This window comes from Oncorhynchus masou, unplaced genomic scaffold, assembly GCF_036934945.1.
Source record: "Oncorhynchus masou masou isolate Uvic2021 unplaced genomic scaffold, UVic_Omas_1.1 unplaced_scaffold_643, whole genome shotgun sequence".
Taxonomy (NCBI): Eukaryota; Metazoa; Chordata; class Actinopteri; order Salmoniformes; family Salmonidae; genus Oncorhynchus; species Oncorhynchus masou.
The window spans coordinates 266493-286259 of record NW_027012865.1 but is presented as its reverse complement, the minus strand read 5'-3'; the positions used below and the strand labels follow the sequence as shown (position 1 = coordinate 286259).

Sequence of the window (19767 nt, the reverse complement as noted above, 5' to 3'; positions counted from 1 at the left end):
CAAACCCTAACCCATTTCCTAACTTTAACCTAGTTCTCCTAACCTGCTACAAAAAGTAAAATCTGACGTTAATTTGATTCCTTCTAGCCATGACCAAGGGCTCCAGAATGGCGCAGCGGTCTAAACTACTGCGTCTTAGTGCTAGAGGCGTCACTACAGACCCTGGTTTGATTCCAGGCTGTATCATAACCGGCTGTAATTGGGAGTCCTATAGGGCGGCGCACAATTGGCCCAGCGTCGTCCGGGTTAGGGTTTGGCCAGGGTAGAACGTCATTGTAAATAAGAATTTGTTCTTGCCAATGTTAAATAAAATATAATACATAAAATACCCATATTGAGCTGCAGCTACCTTCCCGGTTCGACAATCTATAGACTGCCGAGGTGATAGACGAGATCACAAGAAGTCTCGCGATTGTCTTTGCAGTGCTCGGTCCTCGGGTCCCGTCCGGTTGCTTTGTGTGCTCGACTATGTGCTGCTCTCTCTCCCTCATCTACAGACCAGACTTCACACCCTGTACCACGTCGAGGGGCCAGTGCGCGACCATGGAAGCGAACAAAGAGGTAAACGAAAAAACCGTTAGTTAAGAAAAAATAAACATTTAAAACCGGCCGGATGTTATTGTGAATAGAACAGTTTGTACTTTCAGCGGAGGGGCTTCCTCTTTCTTCTTTCCGGTAACAAATCGACTAAAACAGCTGGTATGTTAGTTAACCGATGTCATTTTACTGTTATTGCCTGCTGTGTGGCCGTTATTTGAGATTAATCGGGATGTATAAAATGTGTCTGCGGGGATTGGGGAAATGGGGAATACACAGTGATCTCAACATTGACGTTAAGAGGAAGGGGAGAGAGAAAAGAGAATACGTGTACAGTTGGAAGCGGGAGTTACTGGCTATATCTTGGCAGGACAGGCCCTGGATGATTGCAGGAAACCGCAGTGGAAGGAAGGAGAGAGGGGTAGCCTAGAGAGAGGGGAAAGAGAGAGTGATTATGTTTGAGAGAGAGAGAGAGAGACAGCCTAAAGAGAGGGGAAAGAGAGAGCGATTGTGTTTGAGAGAGAGAGAGGGGTAGCATAAAGAGAGAGAGAGAGGGGTAGCCTAAAGAGAGGGGAAAGAGAGAGTGATTGGGTTGAGAGAGAGAGAGTGTGATTGTGTTTGAGAGAGAGTGTGATTGTGTTTGAGAGAGAGAGAGATCACATCATTTCAAAGTGGACATGTGGGTAATATTTGGTTGAGACATCGATAATCATGGGACAGTTTAAACAACTGTTTCTTAAACATTGTGGATATAGTGGCACCATGGAAAACCTTAAGAATTAAACAAAGAACTGAACATTGGATTAAATCAAGACTATAACAGAACCAAAGAGGAAGATGCTTTCACTAGACACATCACCTTAAGGATGTACTGGGGGGTTGGGTCAGGTCCTAGGTTGTTACTCCAAGATAGATGTACTGGAGGGGAGGGTCCTAGGTTGTTACTCCAAGATGGATGTACTGGAGGGGAGGGTCCTGGGTTATTACTCAAGATGGATGTACTGGAGGGAGGGGAGGGTCCTAGGTTATAACTCTAGATGGATGTACTGGAGGGGAGGGGAGGGTCCTAGGTTATTACTCCAAGATGGATGTACTGGAGGGGAGGGGAGGGTCCTAGGTTATAACTCCAAGATGGATGTACTGGAGTGGAGGGTCCTAGGTTATTACTCTAGATGGATGTACTGGAGGGGAGGGGAGGGTCCTAGGTTATAACTCTAGATGGATGTACTGGAGGGGAGGGGAGGGTCCTAGGTTATTACTCCAAGATGGATGTACTGGAGGGGAGGGTCCTAGGTTATAACTCCAAGATGGATGTACTGGAGGGGAGGGGAGGGTCCTAGGTTATAACTCCAAGATGGATGTACTGGAGGGGAGGGTCCTAGGTTATAACTCTAGATGGATGTACTGGAGGGGAGGGTCCTAGGTTATAACTCCAAGATGGATGTACTGGAGGGGAGGGTCCTAGGTTATTACTCCAAGATGGATGTACTGGAGGGGAGGGTCCTAGGTTATAACTCTAGATGGATGTACTGGAGGGGAGGGGAGGGTCCTAGGTTATAACTCCAAGATGGATGTACTGGAGGGGAGGGGAGGGTCCTGGGTTATTACTCCAAGATGGATGTACTGGAGGGGAGGGTCCTAGGTTATAACTCCAAGATGGATGTACTGGAGGGGAGGGGAGGGTCCTAGGTTATAACTCCAAGATGGATGTACTGGAGGGGAGGGTCCTAGGTTATAACTCCAAGATGGATGTACTGGAGGGGAGGGTCCTAGGTTATAACTCCAAGATGGATGTACTGGAGGGGAGGGGAGGGTCCTGGGTTATTACTCCAAGATGGATGTACTGGAGGGGAGGGGAGGGTCCTAGGTTATAACTCCAAGATGGATGTACTGGAGGGGAGGGTCCTAGGTTGTTACTCCAAGATGGATGTACTGGAGGGGAGGGTCCTAGGTTATTACTCCAAGATGGATGTACTGGAGGGGAGGGTCCTAGGTTGTTACTCCAAGATGGATGTACTGGAGGGGAGGGTCCTAGGTTATAACTCTAGATGGATGTACTGGAGGGGAGGGTCCTAGGTTATTACTCTAGATGGATGTACTGGAGGGGAGGGTCCTAGGTTATAACTCCAAGATGGATGTACTGGAGGGGAGGGTCCTAGGTTATTACTCCAGATGGATGTACTGGAGGGGAGGGTCCTAGGTTATTACTCCAAGATAGATGTACTGGAGGGGAGGGTCCTAGGTTATAACTCCAAGATGGATGTACTGGAGGGGAGGGTCCTAGGTTATTACTCCAGATGGATGTACTGGAGGGGAGGGTCCTAGGTTATTACTCCAAGATGGATGTACTGGAGGGGAGGGCAGGGTCCTGGGTTATTACTCCAAGATGGATGTACTGGAGGGGAGGGTCCTAGGTTATTACTCCAAGATGGATGTACTGGAGGGGAGGGCAGGGTCCTGGGTTATTACTCCAAGATGGATGTACTGGAGGGGAGGGTCCTAGGTTATAACTCTAGATGGATGTACTGGAGGGGAGGGGAGGGTCCTAGGTTATTACTCCAAGATGGATGTACTGGAGGGCAGGGTCCTAGGTTATTACTCCAAGATGGATGTACTGGAGGGGAGGGGAGGGTCCTAGGTTATTACTCCAAGATGGATGTACTGGAGGGGAGGGTCCTAGGTTATTACTCCAAGATGGATGTACTGGAGGGGAGGGTCCTAGGTTATTACTCCAAGATGGATGTACTGGAGGGGAGGGTCCTGGGTTATTACTCCAAGATGGATGTACTGGAGGGGAGGGTCCTAGGTTATAACTCTAGATGGATGTACTGGAGGGGAGGTTCCTAGGTTATTACTCCAAGATGGATGTACTGGAGGGGAGGGTCCTAGGTTATAACTCTAGATGGATGTACTGGAGGGGAGGGTCCTAGGTTATTACTCCAAGATGGATGTACTGGAGGGGAGGGTCCTGGGTTATTACTCCAAGATGGATGTACTGGAGGGGAGGGTCCTGGGTTATTACTCCAAGATGGATGTACTGGAGGGGAGGGTCCTAGGTTATTACTCCAAGATAGATGTACTGGAGGGGAGGGTCCTGGGTTATTACTCCAAGATGGATGTACTGGAGGGGAGGGTCCTGGGTTATTACTCCAGATGGATGTACTGGAGGGGAGGTTCCTAGGTTATTACTCCAAGATGGATGTACTGGAGGGGAGGGTCCTAGGTTATAACTCTAGATGGATGTACTGGAGGGGAGGTTCCTAGGTTATTACTCCAAGATGGATGTACTGGAGGGAGGGTCCTAGGTTATAACTCTAGATGGATGTACTGGAGGGGAGGGTCCTAGGTTATTACTCCAAGATGGATGTACTGGAGGGGAGGGTCCTGGGTTATTACTCCAAGATGGATGTACTGGAGGGGAGGGTCCTGGGTTATTACTCCAAGATGGATGTACTGGAGGGGAGGGTCCTAGGTTATTACTCCAAGATAGATGTACTGGAGGGGAGGGTCCTAGGTTGTTACTCCAAGATGGATGTACTGGAGGGGAGGGGAGGGCAGGGTCCTAGGTTATTACTCCAAGATGGATGTACAAGCGGAAGTCTTTCCTTTACAGCAGTGTCTCAGGCTGAAGGTGTCAAGAGACTGTCTGAACTAAACTGCTATAAGGCTATAGGCCTCAACATTATCCCTGCCAGGTTTTAAAGAAATTGTGCTGAACTTATTGTTCTCTATTTCACCCATTTAATCAACATCTCTGTTGAGCAGGGTAGAGTCTCCAGGGATACGAAACATGCTGCAGTGATCCCCTATCCACAAGAAGGGCAGGAAAAGTGGGACTATAGAGACTGGGACTATAGAGACTGGGTCTACTGTGGAGACTGGGACTATAGAGACTGGGTCTACTGTGGAGGCTGAGACTATGGAGGCTGGGTCTACTGTGGAGACTGGGACTATAGAGACTGGGTCTACTGTGGAGACTGGGACTATAGAGACTGGATCTACTGTAGAGACTGGGTCCACTGTGGAGACTGGGACTATAGAGACTGGGTCTACTGTGGAGACTGGGACTATAGAGACTGGGTCTACTGTGGAGACTGGGACTATAGAGACTGGGACTATAGAGACTGGGTCTACTGTGGAGACTGGGACTATAGAGACTGGGACTATAGAGACTGGGTCTACTGTGGAGACTGGGACTATAGAGACTGGGACTATAGAGACTGGGTCTACTGTGGAGACTGGGACTATAGAGACTGGGTCTACTGTGGAGACTGGGACTATAGAGACTGGGTCTACTGTGGAGACTGGGACTATAGAGACTGGGACTATAGAGACTGGGTCTACTGTGGAGACTGGGACTATAGCGACTGGGTCTACTGTGGAGACTGGGACTATAGAGACTGGGTCTACTGTAGAGACTGGATCTACTGTAGAGACTGGATCTACTGTAGAGACTGGGTCTACTGTAGAGACTGGGTCTACTGTAGAGACTGTGTCTACTGTGGAGACTGGGACTATAGAGACTGGGTCTACTGTGGAGACTGGGACTATAGAGACTGGGTCTACTGTAGAGACTGGGACTATAGAGACTGGGTCTACTGTGGAGACTGGGACTATAGAGACTGGATCTACTGTAGAGACTGGATCTACTGTAGAGACTGGATCTACTGTAGAGACTGGGTCCACTGTGGAGACTGGGACTATAGAGACTGGGTCTACTGTGGAGACTGGGACTATAGAGACTGGGTCTACTGTGGAGACTGGGACTATAGAGACTGGGACTATAGAGACTGGGTCTACTGTGGAGACTGGGACTATAGAGACTGGGACTATAGAGACTGGGTCTACTGTGGAGACTGGGACTATAGAGACTGGGACTATAGAGACTGGGTCTACTGTGGAGACTGGGACTATAGAGACTGGGTCTACTGTGGAGACTGGGACTATAGAGACTGGGACTATAGAGACTGGGTCTACTGTGGAGACTGGGACTATAGCGACTGGGTCTACTGTGGAGACTGGGACTATAGAGACTGGGTCTACTGTAGAGACTGGATCTACTGTAGAGACTGGATCTACTGTAGAGACTGGGTCTACTGTAGAGACTGGGTCTACTGTAGAGACTGTGTCTACTGTGGAGACTGGGACTATAGAGACTGGGTCTACTGTGGAGACTGGGACTATAGAGACTGGGTCTACTGTAGAGACTGGGACTATAGAGACTGGGTCTACTGTGGAGACTGGGACTATAGAGACTGGATCTACTGTAGAGACTGGATCTACTGTAGAGACTGGATCTACTGTAGAGACTGGGTCCACTGTGGAGACTGGGACTATAGAGACTGGGTCTACTGTGGAGACTGGGACTATAGAGACTGGGTCTACTGTGGAGACTGGGACTATAGAGACTGGGACTATAGAGACTGGGTCTACTGTGGAGACTGGGACTATAGAGACTGGGACTATAGAGACTGGGTCTACTGTGGAGACTGGGACTATAGAGACTGGGACTATAGAGACTGGGTCTACTGTGGAGACTGGGACTATAGAGACTGGGTCTACTGTGGAGACTGGGACTATAGAGACTGGGACTATAGAGACTGGGTCTACTGTGGAGACTGGGACTATAGAGACTGGGTCTACTGTGGAGACTGGGACTATAGAGACTGGGTCTACTGTAGAGACTGGATCTACTGTAGAGACTGGATCTACTGTAGAGACTGGGTCTACTGTAGAGACTGTGTCTACTGTGGAGACTGGGACTATAGAGACTGGGTCTACTGTGGAGACTGGGACTATAGAGACTGGGTCTACTGTAGAGACTGGGACTATAGAGACTGGGTCTACTGTGGAGACTGGGACTATAGAGACTGGATCTACTGTAGAGACTGGATCTACTGTAGAGACTGGATCTACTGTAGAGACTGGGTCTACTGTGGAGACTGGGACTATAGAGACTGGGTCTACTGTAGAGACTGGGTCTACTGTAGAGACTGGGACTACTGTAGAGACTGGGACTATAGAGACTGGGACTATAGAGACTGGGTCTACTGTGGAGACTGGGACTATAGAGACTGGGACTATAGAGACTGGGACTATAGAGACTGGGTCTACTGTGGAGACTGGGACTATAGAGACTGGGTCTACTGTGGAGACTGGGACTATAGAGACTGGGTCTACTGTGGAGACTGGGACTATAGAGACTGGGACTATAGAGACTGGGACTATAGAGACTGGGTCTACTGTGGAGACTGGGACTATAGAGACTGGGACTACTGTAGAGACTGGGACTATAGAGACTGGGACTATAGAGACTGGGTCTACTGTGGAGACTGGGACTATAGAGACTGGGACTATAGAGACTGGGACTATAGAGACTGGGTCTACTGTGGAGACTGGGTCTACTGTGGAGACTGGGACTATAGAGACTGGGTCTACTGTGGAGACTGGGATTATAGAGACTGGGTCTACTGTTGAGACTGGGACTATAGAGACTGGGTCTACTGTGGAGACTGGGACTATAGAGACTGGGTCTACTGTGGAGACTGGGACTATAGAGACTGGGTCTACTGTGGAGACTGGGACTATAGAGACTGGGTCTACTGTGGAGACTGGGATTATAGAGACTGGGTCTACTGTTGAGACTGGGTCTACTGTGGAGACTGGGACTATAGAGACTGGGACTATAGAGACTGGGTCTACTGTGGAGACTGGGACTATAGAGACTGGGTCCACTGTGGAGACTGGGACTATAGAGACTGGGTCTACTATAGAGGTTGGGACTATAGAGACTGGGACTATAGAGACTGGGTCTACTATAGAGGTTGGGACTATAGAGACTGGGACTATAGAGACTGGGACTATAGAGACTGGGTCTACTGTGGAGACTGGGACTATAGAGACTGGGTCTACTGTAGAGGTTGGGACTATAGAGAGTGGGACTATAGAGTCTGGGTCTACTGTAGAGCACACCCTAATTGTCAAACAAACAAAAACAAAGGCAAAGTCTCATGTTTTGTTGTTTTCAAAAAAGCGTTTGACTCAATTTGGCATGAGGGTCTGCTATACAAATTGATGGAAAGTGGTGTTTGGGGGGAAAAGCGTACGACTTTATAAAATCCTTTGTGTACAGCATAAAACATAGAATAACACGGAGCAGAAATAGACCGATACCCGCTAATGATCAAAATCCAGAAAAGAGTCATTCAATTCTACAGCCACCTATAAAAGGAAGCAATTCCCAAACCTTCAATAACAAAGCTATCACCTACAGAGAGGTGAACCTGGAGAAGAGTCCCTGGTCCCGGGGCCCTGTTCACAAACAGACCTCACAGAGCCCCAGGACAGCAACACAATTAGACCCCCAACCGAATCATGAGAAAACCAAAACGATAATTATTTGACAAACTGGAAAGAAAAATCAGAGCAAACTGGAATGCTATTTGGCCCTAAACAGAGAGTACACAGTGGCAGAATACCTGACCACTGTGACTTACCCAAACGTATGGAAAGCTCTGACTATGTACAGACTCAGTGAGCTTAGCCTTGAGAGAGAGGTGGGTCAGTGAATGGTTACATTGTGTTCAACAGGAGCTGTATACGCTGTCTACTGTATAAATGAATGTTGTTTGTAGAGTGTGTGTGGTTGGGTGGGTGGGAGAGGCGGAGGAGTATTTCAGTAGTTGGTGGTGTTGGAGGTAAAACAGTCAGACATTATTCATCCTATAGCACATAACCCAACATGTTCAGGTGGACTAGAACCCAACATGTTCAGGCGGACTAGAACCCAACATGTTCAGCAGGAGGACTAGAACCCAACATGTTCAGGCGGACTAGAACCCAACATGTTCAGGCGGACTAGAACCCAACATGTTCAGCAGGCGGACTAGAACCCAACATGTTCAGGCGGACTAGAACCCAACATGTTCAGGCGGACTAGAACCCAACATGTTCAGGCGGACTAGAACCCAACATGTTCAGGCGGACTAGAACCCAACATGTTCAGGCGGACTAGAACCCAACATGTTCAGGCGGACTAGAACCCAACATGTTCAGGCGGACTAGAACCCAACATGTTCAGGCGGACTAGAACCCAACATGTTCAGGCGGACTAGAACCCAACATGTTCAGGCGGACTAGAACCCAACATGTTCAGGCGGCGGACTAGAACCCAACATGTTCAGGCGGCGGACTAGAACCCAACATGTTCAGGCGGACTAGAACCCAACATGTTCAGGCGGACTAGAACCCAACATGTTCAGGCGGACTAGAACCCAACATGTTCAGGCGGACTAGAACCCAACATGTTCAGGCGGACTAGAACCCAACATGTTCAGGCGGACTAGAACCCAACATGTTCAGGCGGACTAGAACCCAACATGTTCAGGCGGACTAGAACCCAACATGTTCAGGCGGACTAGAACCCAACATGTTCAGGCGGACTAGAACCCAACATGTTCAGGCGGACTAGAACCCAACATGTTCAGGCGGACTAGAACCCAACATGTTCAGGCGGACTAGAACCCAACATGTTCAGGCGGACTAGAACCCAACATGTTCAGGCGGACTAGAACCCAACATGTTCAGGTTGACTAGCCTGTCTGTCGGCTATGTCTGTCTCTCACTGTCTGTCTGTCTGTCTGTCTGTCTGTCTGTCTGTCTGTCAGCTATGTCTGTCTGTCTGCCTACAGCGTGGAAAAATACTTCAGATTGATCTATGAGCTGAATTTTTACTAAATATTTGTATAAAATATTTTATATACGATGTTATTTATTCTTATGGTATTATACAATTTGTCTATCTAAATGATTTATTTCATAGCCATATTAAAATATATTAAAACATGATTTCATATTATAAGTCTGTTTTTAAATGACCTAACGTGACAAAGCTTCTCCTTGCTGCCTGGTATTTTTGGCAGCTGACTGGTGGTAGCTATTAAAGCACTGTATTTATGTCCTGTGGGTTTGAAATAGCACATAGAGAGAGAGAGAACAGCTGAACAGCAGAACCCGAGACAGAGCTGCATTTCCTTCCAAAGTATATATATAAAAAAAAATAATAATAATCCCCAATTTTGAAACCCTTATTCAAGGTTTCAAAGACCTGTCTGATGAGAATAGGCTACTCGTCCTGTTGGGGAGAACAGAGAGCTGTCTGCCGTACATTGCTGTCTGCCATGAAATGAGGGACACTGTCTGACAGACCATGTCCTCTATGCCATTGTCATTGTCCATTGTATGGTTATTTTGACCCGTAAACAGGGCACATTTGAAAAAGAGACCTAGGGCTCTATGTCTTCCCTGTTAAAAATAAAAAATAAAATTAGGCCCTGTGAGTGTTTAAAACAGAACTCTCCCCTGACGAGACACACAGAGAGAGACACAGAGAGAGACACAGAGAGAGAGACAGAGAGAGAGACAGAGAGAGAGACAGAGAGAGAGACAGAGAGAGAGACAGAGAGAGAGACAGAGAGAGGAGACAGAGAGAGAGAGACAGAGAGAGAGACAGAGAGAGAGTCAGAGAGAGAGAGAGACAGAGAGAGACAGAGAGAGAGAGAGACAGAGAGACATAGCGAGAGAGAGAGACAGAGACAGAGAGAGAGTCAGAGCGAGAGGTCAGAGAGGGTTGGTTGAGTTCAGGTTTCTTCACAGCAGCCTGTGAGTTTAACACCCTGATCCTATCCACTGCTGTTCCCACGGACCATTTCTGATATCCACATTAATCAACCATAGTAGGGCTGCCTCTCTGGCCTTCTCTCTTCCTGTGTGTCCTGGAGAGCTACCCTCCTGTAGGTTTGAGACTTCAGGTAGGCCTCAGGTAGACTTCAGGTAGACCTTAGGTAGGCTTCAGGTAGGCTTCAGGTAGGCCTCAGGTAGGCCTCAGGTAGACCTCAGTTATGGTGGTACCATACGGTTTTTGAACTAAGAAAGAAATCTACTCGGCTGCTATATTGTATAATTTAAATCCCAGCAGTTTTGCTTTGACCATGGAGGGACTCTGTAGCCTATGAAATGACCTGTGTTTGAAAACGTGGAGCCTCTGGCAAGTAAGTTTTGGATTCCTTGTTTCATGGTTGCTTTGGCAACGCGTCTGATGGCGGCACCACCTGTATAGAGCCTCAAGGCAAGTTTTGGATTGGATTACCAATTAATATGTACAGGTATATATTTATACATGGGCTAGGAGTTTTTCCTGATCAGATCAGTAACCACTAACTCTACCACGTGTTCGATCAGATCACTAACCACTAACTCTACCACGTGTTCGATCAGATCACTAACCACTAACTCTACCACGTGTTTGATCAGATCACTAACCACTAACTCTATCACGTGTTTGATCAGATCACTAACCACAAACTCTACCACTTGTTTGATCAGATCACTAACCACTAACTCTACCACGTGTTCAATCAGATCACTAACCACTAACTCTACCACGTGTTCGATCAGATCACTAACTCTACCACGTGTTTAGACACAGTTTATGTGTGTTGGTGTGACTCCTGGATTCTTTTCACCTGTTGTCTCTCAGGTGTTGTCGTCAGCAACCAGGATGTGTTTCCCTTAGTGACCGTCGGGCCATGGAGCTGAGATAACTCCGCCCCCTCTGCTGTGGTAACCATGGGAACGTCCCGATGCTTCCGTCTGGCGTTCCTGCTGGGGTCTGTGTTAATGGTCCTGCTCATCATCCTCTATTGGGACGACGTGGGAGCGCTCAATCTCTACCCCCACGACCCTCATGACCTTTACCCCCATGACCCTCACCCCCACCCCACCTCACCCAGCTCCTCCACACCCACCAAACCCCCACCCAGGGACACAGAGGAGCAAGCGGCCCACAAACCCCCCAGAACCACAGAGCCTGACCGGCCTGAAGAGGGGAGGAGGGCGACCCCCAAACCCCCAGGGGAGGAACACCCCCTCCCCCAAGTAACAGACTCCTCAGAGCTGGAGGAGAGGTGGAGAGGAGAGGAAGGGAAGCGAGAAGAGGAGAGAGTGAGGCAGGTGGAGGAAGAGAAAAGAGAGGAGGAGGGGAGGAGACAGGAGGAGAGGAGGAGGCGGATCAGTCATATGTGTTCTGGGAACGGAACATTAGAATTCCCAGGAAAATTCCGGACGTTTGATCAGATTCCCAACCGAGAGTTAAACCACCTGATCGTAGATGACAGACATGAGATCATCTACTGCTATGTTCCCAAGGTAGGGAGGGGAAGAGGACTGTCCGCCCCTCAAAGCCGGGTTCCCCTCTAGGTTTCTTCCTAGGTTCCTGCCTTCTAGGGAGTTTTTTCTAGACACTGTGGTTCTGCATCTGCATTGCTTGCTGTTTGGAGTGATAGGCTGGCTGTCTGTAAAGCACTATGTGACAACTGTTGATATAAAAAAAAGATTTGATCCTCCTCCTTCACCCCTTTGCCTCCCATCCCCTTCCTCCTCTTCCTCCTCCTACCCCTTCGCCTCCTATCCTCCTCCTACCCCTTCCTCCTCTTCCTCCTCCTACCCCTTCCTCCTCTTCCTCCTCCTACCCATTCACCTCCCATCCTCTTCCTCCTCCTACCCCTTTGCCTCCCATCCCCTTCCTCCTCCTACCCCTTCGCCTCCTATCCTCCTCCTACCCCTTCCTCCTAATACCCCTTCCTCCTCCTCCTACCCATTCACCTCCCATCCTCTTCCTCCTCTTCCTCCCAACCCTTTGCCTCCCATCCTCCTCCTCTTCCTACCCCTTCGCCTCCCATCCTCTTCCTCTCAACCCTTCACCTCCCATCCTCTTCCTCTCAACCCTTCACCTCCCATCCTCCTCCTACCCCTTCGCCTCCCATCCTCGTCCTCCTACCCCTTCGCCTCCCATCCTCGTCCTCCTACCCCTTCGCCTCCCATCCTCGTCCTCCTACCCCTTCGTCTCCCATCCTCCTCCTCCTACTCCTTCGCCTCCCATCCTCCTCCTCCTACCCCTTCGCCTCCCATCCTCCTCCTACACCGTCGCTTCCCATCCTCCCTCCTGTCCTCCACCTCCCTCTAGGTAGCATGTACCAACTGGAAGCGTGTAATGGTGGTTCTCTCTGAGGGTCTGCTGGCTCCGGATGGACAACCTTACCGTGACCCCCAGGCCCTGCCCCCTGACCTCATACACAACTCCTCCCTGCACCTCACCTTCTCCAAGGTCTGTATACTGTCTGTATACTGTCTGTGTACTGTCTGTATACTGTCTGTGTACTGTGTGTGTACTGTCTGTGTACTGTCTGTGTACTGTGTGTGTACTGTGTGTATACTGTGTGTATACTGTCTGTGTACTGTGTGTATACTGTGTGTATGCTGTGTGTGTACTGTGTGTATGCTGTGTGTATACTGTCTGTGTACTGTGTGTATACTGTGTGTGTACTGTGTGTATACTGTGTGTGTACTGTGTGTATACTGTCTGTGTACTGTGTGTATACTGTGTGTGTACTGCCTGTATACTGTGTGTGTACTGTGTGTGTACTGCCTGTATACTGTCTGTGTACTGTGTGTGTACTGCCTGTATACTGTCTGTATACTGTGTGTGTACTGTGTGTATACTGTGTGTATACTGTCTGTGTACTGTGTGTGTACTGTGTGTGTACTGTCTGTGTACTGTGTGTGTACTGTGTGTGTACTGTGTGTGTACTGTGTGTGTACTGTGTGTGTACTGTCTGTGTACTGTGTGTGTACTGTGTGAAGATGCGTCATCCAACTTCTTTATCCCCTTCTCTTCACTCCCTCCTCCTCCTCCTCCATCCTCATTCCCTCCCTCCTCCTCCTCATCCCCTCCCTCCTCCTCCTCCTCATCCCCTCCCTCCTCCTCCTCCTCCTCCTCATCCCCTTCCTCCTCCATCCCCTCCCTCCTCCTCCATCCTCATCCCCTCCCTCCTCCTCCATCCTCATCCCCTCCCTCCTCCTCCATCCTCATCCCCTCCCTCCTCCTCCTCCATCCTCATCCCCTCCCTCCTCCTCCTCCTCCCTCCTCCTCCATCCTCATCTCGTCCCTCCTCCTCCTCCATCCTCATCCCCTCCCTCCTCCTCCTCCATCCTCATCCCCTCCCTCCTCCTCCTCCTCCCTCCTCCTCCATCCTCATCCCCTCCCTCCCCCTCCTCCATCCTCATCCCCTCCATCCTCCTCCTCCTCCTCCTCCTATAGTTCTGGCGTAGGTATGGCCGTCTCTCCCGTCACCTGATGAGGGTGAAACTGCAGAGTTACACCAAGTTCCTGTTTGTCCGCGACCCCTTCGTCCGACTCATCTCCGCCTTCCGGAACAAGTTCCAACAGCCCAACGAAGACTTCTACCGCCAGTTTGGCTCGGTCATGCTACGTCGTTATGGAAACGAAAGCGGGACCTCCAGGGTTCCGGAGTCAGCGGCGGAGGCGTTCGAGGCGGGGATCCAGCCGTCGTTCCCGGAGTTCGTCCGGTATCTCCTCGACCCCCAGACGGAGCAGGAGCAGCCGTTCAACGAACACTGGCGCCAGGTGGGTGGGTGGGTGAGTGTCTACGTGTGGGTGGGTGGGTGGGTGGGTGGGTGGGTGGGTGGGTGGGTGCGTGTATGTGTCTGCGTGTGTGTGTGTGTGTGTGTGCGTATGTGCTTATGTGTGTGTGTTTGTGCATGTGTGTGTGTATGTGCGTTTGTGTGCATGTGTGTCTGCGTGTGTCTGCGTGTGCGTGTATGTGTCTGTGTGTGCGTGTATGTGTCTGCGTGTGTCTACGTGTATGTGTGTATGTGTGTGTGTGAGTATGTGCGTGTGTGTGCGTGTTTGTGCATGTGTGTGTATGTGCGCTTGTGTGCATGTGTGTGTTTGTGTGTATGTGTGTGTGCGTGTGTGTGTGTGTGTGTGTGTACGTGCGTGTGTGTGTGTGTGTGTACGTGCGTGTGTGTGCTCTCAACCCAACTGTACTCAATTAACTTCTTCTCCTCCCCAGGTGTACCGGCTCTGTCACCCCTGTCAGATCCACTATGATTTCATCGGCACACTGGAAAACCTGGAGGACGACTCGGATCAGCTGCTCCGGATCCTGGGCCTGGAAGACCAGATAAAGTTCCCGCCTAGCAACCGGAACCGCACGGCGGCCAGCTGGGAACGGGATTGGTTCGCTGAGGTTCCGGCCGAGTTGAGGAGGAAGCTGTACAGTTTGTATGAGCCAGACTTTGAGCTGTTTGGGTATCCTAAACCAGAGAGCCTGCTCCATCACTGATAGGCTGTTTGGGTATTCTAAACCAGAGAGCCTGCTCCATCACTGATAGGCTGTTTGGGTATTCTAAACCAGAGAGCCTGCTCCATCACTGATAGGCTGTTTGGGTATTCTAAACCAGAGAGCCTGCTCCATCACTGATAGGCTGTTTGGGTATCCTAAACCAGAGAGCCTGCTCCATCACTGATAGGCTGTTTGGGTATTCTAAACCAGAGAGCCTGCTCCATCACTGATAGGCTGTTTGGGTATTCTAAACCAGAGAGTCTGCTCCATCACTGATAGGCTGTTTGGGTATTCTAAACCAGAGAGTCTGCTCCATCACTGATAGGCTGTTTGGGTATTCTAACCCAGAGAGCCTGCTCCATCACTGATAGGCTGTATGGGTATTCTAAACCAGAGAGCCTGCTCCATCACTGATAGGCTGTTTGGGTATTCTAAACCAGAGAGCCTGCTCCATCACTGATAGGCTGTTTGGGTATTCTAACCCAGAGAGCCTGCTCCATCACTGATAGGCTGTATGGGTATTCTAAACCAGAGAGCCTGCTCCATCACTGATAGGCTGTTTGGGTATTCTAAACCAGAGAGCCTGCTCCATCACTGATAGGCTGTTTGGGTATTCTAAACCAGAGAGTCTGCTCCATCACTGATAGGCTGTTTGGGTATCCTAAACCAGAGAGTCTGCTCCATCACTGATAGGCTGTTTGGGTATTCTAAACCAGAGAGCCTGCTCCATCACTGATAGGCTGTTTGGGTATTCTAACCCAGAGAGCCTGCTCCATCACTGATAGGCTGTTTGGGTATTCTAACCCAGAGAGTCTGCTCCATCACTGATAGGCTGTTTGGGTATTCTAAACCAGAGAGCCTGCTCCATCACTGATAGGCTGTTTGGGTATTCTAAACCAGAGAGTCTGCTCCATCACTGATAGGCTGTTTGGGTATTCTAAACCAGAGAGCCTGCTCCATCACTGATAGGCTGTTTGGGTATTCTAAACCAGAGAGCCTGCTCCATCACTGATAGGCTGTTTGGGTATTCTAAACCAGAGAGCCTGCTCCATCACTGATAGGCTGTTTGGGTATTCTAAACCAGAGAGCCTGCTCCATCACTGATAGGCTGTTTGGGTATTCTAAACCAGAGAGTCTGCTCCATCACTGATAGGCTGTTTGGGTATTCTAAACCAGAGAGCCTGCTCCATCACTGATAGGCTGTTTGGGTATTCTAAACCAGAGAGTCTGCTCCATCACTGATAGGCTGTTTGGGTATTCTAAACCAGAGAGCCTGCTCCATCACTGATAGGCTGTTTGGGTATTCTAAACCAGAGAGTCTGCTCCATCACTGATAGGCTGTTTGGGTATTCTAAACCAGAGAGTCTGCTCCATCACTGATAGGCTGTTTGGGTATTCTAAACCAGAGAGTCTGCTCCATCACTGATAGGCTGTTTGGGTATTCTAAACCAGAGAGTCTGCTCCATCACTGATAGGCTGTTTGGGTATTCTAAACCAGAGAGTCTGCTCCATCACTGATAGGCTGTATGGGTATTCTAAACCAGAGAGTCTGCTCCATCACTGATAGGCTGTATGGGTATTCTAAACCAGAGAGCCTGCTCCATCACTGATAGGCTGTTTGGGTATTCTAAACCAGAGAGTCTGCTCCATCACTGATAGGCTGTATGGGTATTCTAAACCAGAGAGCCTGTTCCATCACTGATAGGCTGCTGAGCTAAAGCCTAGGCATTAACTTGGGGAGCTAACGCAACCCTCTAGCACTCCACGATCAGGAGAGAAGAACCATTTAAGTGTTTTTTTTCTAAAGGGAATAGTGCTGTAAAAAAAAAACGTTTTGAAATAAAACATTTTTGGGGAAATAAATTGCTTAGTCATTTGTGTGTGTTTTGTCCCACTTTCACACAGAGAGTTCAATTGTATATCATTATTATTTCTTACTGAAGGTAGGTCACATTTTTTTATTTAACGAGGCAAGTCAGTTCAGAACAAATTCTTATTTCCAGTGACGGCCTACCTCGGCCAAACCCGGACGGCGCCGGGACAATTGTGTGCCGCCCAATCACGGCCGGATTCGAGCCAGGGACTGTAGTGACACCTCTTGCACTGAGATGCAGTGCCTTAGACCGCTGTGCCACTCAGGAGCCGTGACATGTTTCAGATACACCGGACAAAATGTTTAATAATGTACCACTGCATGTCTGCCTCACTCTGTAAAATGAATGGATTTATTAGGAAACACCATGTCTGGCTCACTCTGTCAAATGAATGGATTTAATAGGAAACACCATGTCTGGCTCACTCTGTCAAATGAATGGATTTATTAGGAAACACCATGTCTGCCTCACTCTGTCAAATGAATGGATTTATTAGGAAACACCATGTCTGGCTCACTCTGTCAAATGAATGGATTTGATAGGAAACACCATGTCTGCCTCACTCTGTCAAATGAATGGATTTATTAGGAAACACCATGTCTGCCTCACTCTGTCAAATGAATGGATTTATTAGGAAACACCATGTCTGGCTCACTCTGTCAAATGAATGGATTTATTAGGAAACACCATGTCTGCCTCACTCTGTCAAATGAATGGATTTATTAGGAAACACCATGTCTGCCTCACTCTGTCAAATGAATGGATTTATTAGGAAACACCATGTCTGCCTCACTCTGTCAAATGAATGGATTTATTAGTTCAAATTGAATACATTTTGTTGACGTGTTTGGACTGCTTATGTTTTAAATAGGTTAAACCAATGTATTATTTGTGTGTGTGTGTGTGTGTGTGTTTTCGGTCAGTGATGCTGCTGTGGGACATGCAGTATAAAAACCATTGGACAGTACCAAAGATTGTCTATTACATTGACACGATATTCGAGTGACCGATCTAACAATGGAAATATATGTCCTCCAAAATGGAGGAGGGAGATTCCTAGATGTGAGAAGTGTGCAGCAGGGCATGAGACGAAGGAATGTTTACTATCAGTGGATAAAAGATGTGTGTGTTCGCTGTTGGGGGGAGCCCATGGGCTGGAGATCGGAGGAGTCTGGTGATAGAAAGGCAGGTTGAGGTTTCCAGCGTTAAGAGTATTGCAGAGTGTCGTATTCCGAAACAGTGAAGAGGAAGATGGGTAAAGCAGGGTGAGGGATCCTGAGTGGATTTCCTCTGAGTAGAGCACAGGGGGATGGGAAGAATATGTGCTTCAGTAAGGTGGGGCGGTTTTAGCAGTTATAGCCACGGTTGTCCATTGTTCTGCAAAAATGGATCGTATAAAGTCACAGAAAATAGAAGTTGTGGTGGAAGCGGCTGAGATGTACTTTGGATTGTGAGGATTTACTGCAGAACAGTTGCAGTGGGTGTTGAGTGGTAGTGTTCTGTCCTCAGACCACTGGTCTGGAGCAGGATTAGACAGGGTTACATACAGTGCCTTGCGAAAGTATTCGGCCCCCTTGAACTTTGCGACCTTTTGCCACATTTCAGGCTTCAAACATAAAGATATAAAACTGTATATTTTTGTGAAGAATCAACAACAAGTGGGACACAATCATGAAGTGGAACGACATTTATTGGATATTTCAAACTTTTTTAACAAATCAAAAACTGAAAAATTAGGCGTGCAAAATTATTCAGCCCCTTTACTTTCAGTGCAGCAAACTCTCTCCAGAAGTTCAGTGAGGATCTCTGAATGATCCAATGTTGACCTAAATGACTAATGATGATAAATACAATCCACCTGTGTGTAATCAAGTCTCCGTATAAATGCACCTGCACTGTGATAGTCTCAGAGGTCCGTTAAAAGCGCAGAGAGCATCATGAAGAACAAGGAACACACCAGGCAGGTCCGAGATACTGTTGTGAAGAAGTTTAAAGCCGGATTTGGATACAAAAATATTTCCCAAGCTTTAAACATCCCAAGGAGCACTGTGCAAGCGATAATATTGAAATGGAAGGAGTATCAGACCACTGCAAATCTACCAAGACCTGGCCGTCCCTCTAAACTTTCAGCTCATACAAGGAGAAGACTGATCAGAGATGCAGCCAAGAGGCCCATGATCACTCTGGATGAACTGCAGAGATCTATAGCTGAGGTGGGAGACTCTGTCCATAGGACAACAATCAGTCGTATATTGCACAAATCTGGCCTTTATGGAAGAGTGGCAAGAAGAAAGCCATTTCTTAAAGATATCCATACAAAGTGTTGTTTAAAGTTTGCCACAAGCCACCTGGGAGACACACCAAACATGTGGAAGAAGGTGCTCTGGTCAGATGAAACCGAAATTGAACTTTTTGGCAACAATGCAAAACGTTATGTTTGGCGTAAAAGCAACACAGCTCATCACCCTGAACACCCCATACCCACTGTCAAACATGGTGGTGGCAGCATCATGGTTTGGGCCTGCTTTTCTTCAGCAGGGACAGGGAAGATGGTTAAAATTGATGGGAAGATGGATGGAGCCAAATACAGGACCATTCTGGAAGAAAACCTGATGGAGTCTGCAAAAGACCTGAGACTGGGACGGAGATTTGTCTTCCAACAAGACAATGATCCAAAACATAAAGCAAAATCTACAATGGAATGGTTCAAAAATAAACATATCCAGGTGTTAGAATGGCCAAGTCAAAGTCCAGACCGGAATCCAATCGAGAATCTGTGGAAAGAACTGAAAACTGCTGTTCACAAATGCTCTCCATCCAACCTTACTGAGCTCGAGCTGTTTTGCAAGGAGGAATGGGAAAAAATTTCAGTCTCTCGATGTGCAAAACTGATAGAGACATACCCCAAGCGACTTACAGCTGTAATCGCAGCAAAAGGTGGCGCTACAAAGTATTAACTTAAGGGGGCTGAATAATTTTGCACGCCCAATTTTTCAGTTTTTGATTTGTTAAAGTTTTAAATATCCAATAAATGTCGTTCCACTTCATGATTGTGTCCCACTTGTTGTTGATTCTTTACAAAAAAATACAGTTTTATATCTTGATGTTTGAAGCCTGAAATGTGGCAAAAGGTCGCAATGTTCAAGGGGGCC

General features: G+C 48.3%; 1 protein-coding gene across 1 annotated transcript; it reads left to right on the top strand.

Moving 5' to 3' along the window:
• The first annotated feature begins 303 nt into the window (after window positions 1-303).
• LOC135536619 (carbohydrate sulfotransferase 12-like) lies at window positions 304-15666 on the top strand. The gene is made up of 5 exons (XM_064962906.1): window positions 304-561; window positions 11075-11742; window positions 12560-12700; window positions 13694-14020; window positions 14469-15666. Exons 2-5 carry the CDS (start codon window positions 11164-11166, stop codon window positions 14739-14741), a joined length of 1320 nt encoding a protein of 439 aa, XP_064818978.1. The 5' UTR covers window positions 304-561; window positions 11075-11163; the 3' UTR covers window positions 14742-15666.
• The last annotated feature ends 4101 nt before the right edge of the window (window positions 15667-19767 follow it).